At 32.3% G+C, this 2,916-nt stretch overlaps 1 protein-coding gene across 1 annotated transcript in view; it reads right to left on the bottom strand.

Moving 5' to 3' along the window:
- Positions 1-500: 500 nt before the first annotated feature.
- The window catches only part of LOC110314130 (odorant-binding protein 1a-like), a 5,100-nt gene continuing 2,684 nt past the window's right edge, over positions 501-2,916 (bottom strand). Inside the window, exons 4-7 of the mRNA XM_021188592.1 lie at positions 2,379-2,489; positions 1,606-1,704; positions 1,317-1,346; positions 501-716 (exon numbers count right to left, since the gene is read on the bottom strand). Of these exons, the coding sequence (XP_021044251.1) occupies positions 1,330-1,346; positions 1,606-1,704; positions 2,379-2,489 (227 nt within the window). The 3' untranslated portion in view covers positions 501-716; positions 1,317-1,329. The remainder of the gene's footprint in view (positions 717-1,316; positions 1,347-1,605; positions 1,705-2,378; positions 2,490-2,916) is intronic.

Below are 2,916 nucleotides of genomic sequence, written 5' to 3'. Positions count from 1 at the left end.
CCTAACCTTTGAGAGACTTGAGACCCCAGGAAGTGGGGAGGCCTGGCAGGGTGTGGAGGAGTGTCTAGGGATATGGGGATATCCTCTTAGAGACAGAACAGGAGGAACTGATTGACTCATTTGTATACTATTTAAATATATCTGAATTCCTTTAATTGCTGAAGTAATTAAGCAAAAGATAATCCCCTCAGATGGATTTCTGGAAAAGAGATTTATTTTCTCTGTTTTAAATAATGTGGAAAATGTAGCCAGAACCAATGAGTTTGTTACATGAAATATTTTAGTGTGCTGGGATAATTCAACCTCTATCATGAATTACAGGTGAAACTATATACTAAGCAATATATAAAGTTTACTTTGGTTGTGTTCTTGGCAATACCTCTAGAAGTCTGACATTTTCAAATATTACAATAATGTTAGTTATGAAGATATCATTTGTTCCACCTTTATGTGTTACACTTATTCACATGCCTTTTGAATGAGCTCTTTTCACAAGGTTGTTATTGCTTCTTAAATCACTTTATTTAATCATTCACAAAAGGAATAACAGGTCATAGATCATGAGAAGACAAAGAAAAGACAAGTCAGGAATGTGGTATGCAGTATCCTGGCTGCTCAGGGGAGGAAAAATGTATTTTGAAAGGAAAGGTGAATTATACACGATACTGATTCCACAGTCAAGAGGTTATGATGCATAATTCTCATCCTGCTGTTATCTGTGCAAAAATGAAAAAAATAATACATGGTTGATCTGACAGGAAAGTTTTCATCACTGAGACTGCAGGAGAACAAAGTTAAATATAACAGTGTAGACTATAGAGTAAGAATTGTACAAAAGGAGTTCCTTTGGCAGAAATCAACTGTGCCCCATATATTGAATATATATAGAGGTTATACATGAAATAATCACACTGGGGTCCTACATTCAAATTTAGACTGAGAGTGATCAAAGTAAATATTTCAATGCCAACAGGCTTATACCAAGACTGTGGAAAATGTATTTCACAAATCATATATAAATTGAAAGTTTTCAAATGAAAGAAACATTTTGTTGATGGAATATTTTCAAATTTTAAACATTACAAATTCTGAATGATACAAAAATCTTTAATATTGTTTTATAAATGAAATTATTCTCTATGTCATATTTGTCACAATAAGATTTTCAAATATAAAGTAATAGTACCAGACTGTCTTGATTTTGCTTCATTTAAGAACAAGTACTTTTACTCACATGCTTATGTCAAATTTTTACGCAAAAACCCTTCTCATTTAAAAAATAGAGATGGGTTTATATGGCTTCTGTTTCTACTCACCTGCAGAAGATCTTTACTTAGGACAGGTATCTGTAAAAGGAAGTAAGTGTGGTAAGGAGCAAAAATGTTTTTATCACTAAAAAATGAGGACAGATCTCAATTAATTCTATCTAAATCATGAATTTTATATATATATGTATAATATATATATTATATATAATATTATATAATATATATAATATATATTATATAATATATATACATATATGTGTGTGTATTTGAATATGAATATTAGTATATTTAATATAAGGTACATATTATAGCAAAAAACAACATTCATTAACTTTACCTGCACCCAGGACATCTCGAATGTTTTCAGGAGGAATGTGGCTTGACTTAGCATAGCTCACAAGTCTTTCATTTTGTTCTGAAGATAAAGGTTTATGGCCTGTGTTCCATGAAAAATAATGTCAGAGATTTCTCCATGACAATCCTGCATTTTGTACATTGCTTTCTTTGTATCCCACCATGATATTTAATGAAAAGTCCCAACTTCTCCAAATTCATCCACCCTAGATGGGCCAATACTGATAATAAAAATTAACCCAATGGTCATGGAGACACTTAATAAGGTAAAAAATGTGGTATGAGATCACTTTCCAATATTTCATGATAAACAAAACACAGAAACTATTTTTCTATGGAAATTACACGTTTCAATCCCATCTACTCTTAAAAATAAAAGAGTCAAGAACTTCAATGGAAAATGGAAACTTCACATTTCTCTTGGGCTATAGCTCTGTTTTAATTTTCTACACATTTAGTGACATGACATTGAAAATGGTCTGAATTTTGGGAAAATCACATATGCTCCATTTTTCCAGGGAACAAACAAGAACATGAACTCTTCCAATCACTTCCATCATTGCCCACAGTCTTCAGTGCCATGCTACTCAAATTAGAATATAATGTACAAGTAGGTCCACATACAATCTGGTTGTCAGTTAGTAGAAAGGGCTTTGGAAATCCTACAACACTTTACTGGGGGGTTGAATCTGACTTAGTCCTTATTTGTGGTACAGTAATTTTGGTACTATTTCAGAGATCCACTGCCATTCTTACCAAGAACAAATATCAATTTTGTTGTCCGGCCAGCTCTGTCCACATTCTCACTGTAAAATACTAAGTTCTCAGGTGTCTCCTTCACAAGTTCATAATGATTATCCCCTTGAACTGTAATGATAATGGAAATATTTCAAAAGTCAGTAACACAAAATTTTCTACTTTGTTTGATGCCACTTATTTGTGAAACATTAATGTTGATCCTGACAGTAGCAATCATCTCTGATTCACTAATATACAACCCATGCATTCATGACTATTCCTATAGGCATTCATTTTCCATATTATATTGTAATATGAAGAACATCTATTTCTCTGCTACAAAACTGATTAAATATCCAAAGTACAGACACTTTCCATTCCTCTGAATATCTGTGTCAAGACTAGTGGGCTCTTGGTTAGATATTCCTGCATTTTCAACCAGATATCAAAGGCTCCTTGTGAATTTTGTGAGAAGTTAAAACTAATTTTCTTTTTTAGCAACACTTGGTGGGAAATGTATAATGTACAAAAAGAGATAATTTCTAATTAGTAACAT

The sequence above is a fragment of the Mus pahari genome, chromosome X, assembly GCF_900095145.1.
Source record: "Mus pahari chromosome X, PAHARI_EIJ_v1.1, whole genome shotgun sequence".
Taxonomy (NCBI): domain Eukaryota; kingdom Metazoa; phylum Chordata; class Mammalia; order Rodentia; family Muridae; genus Mus; species Mus pahari.
This window is presented reverse-complemented; position numbering and strand designations above follow the sequence as displayed.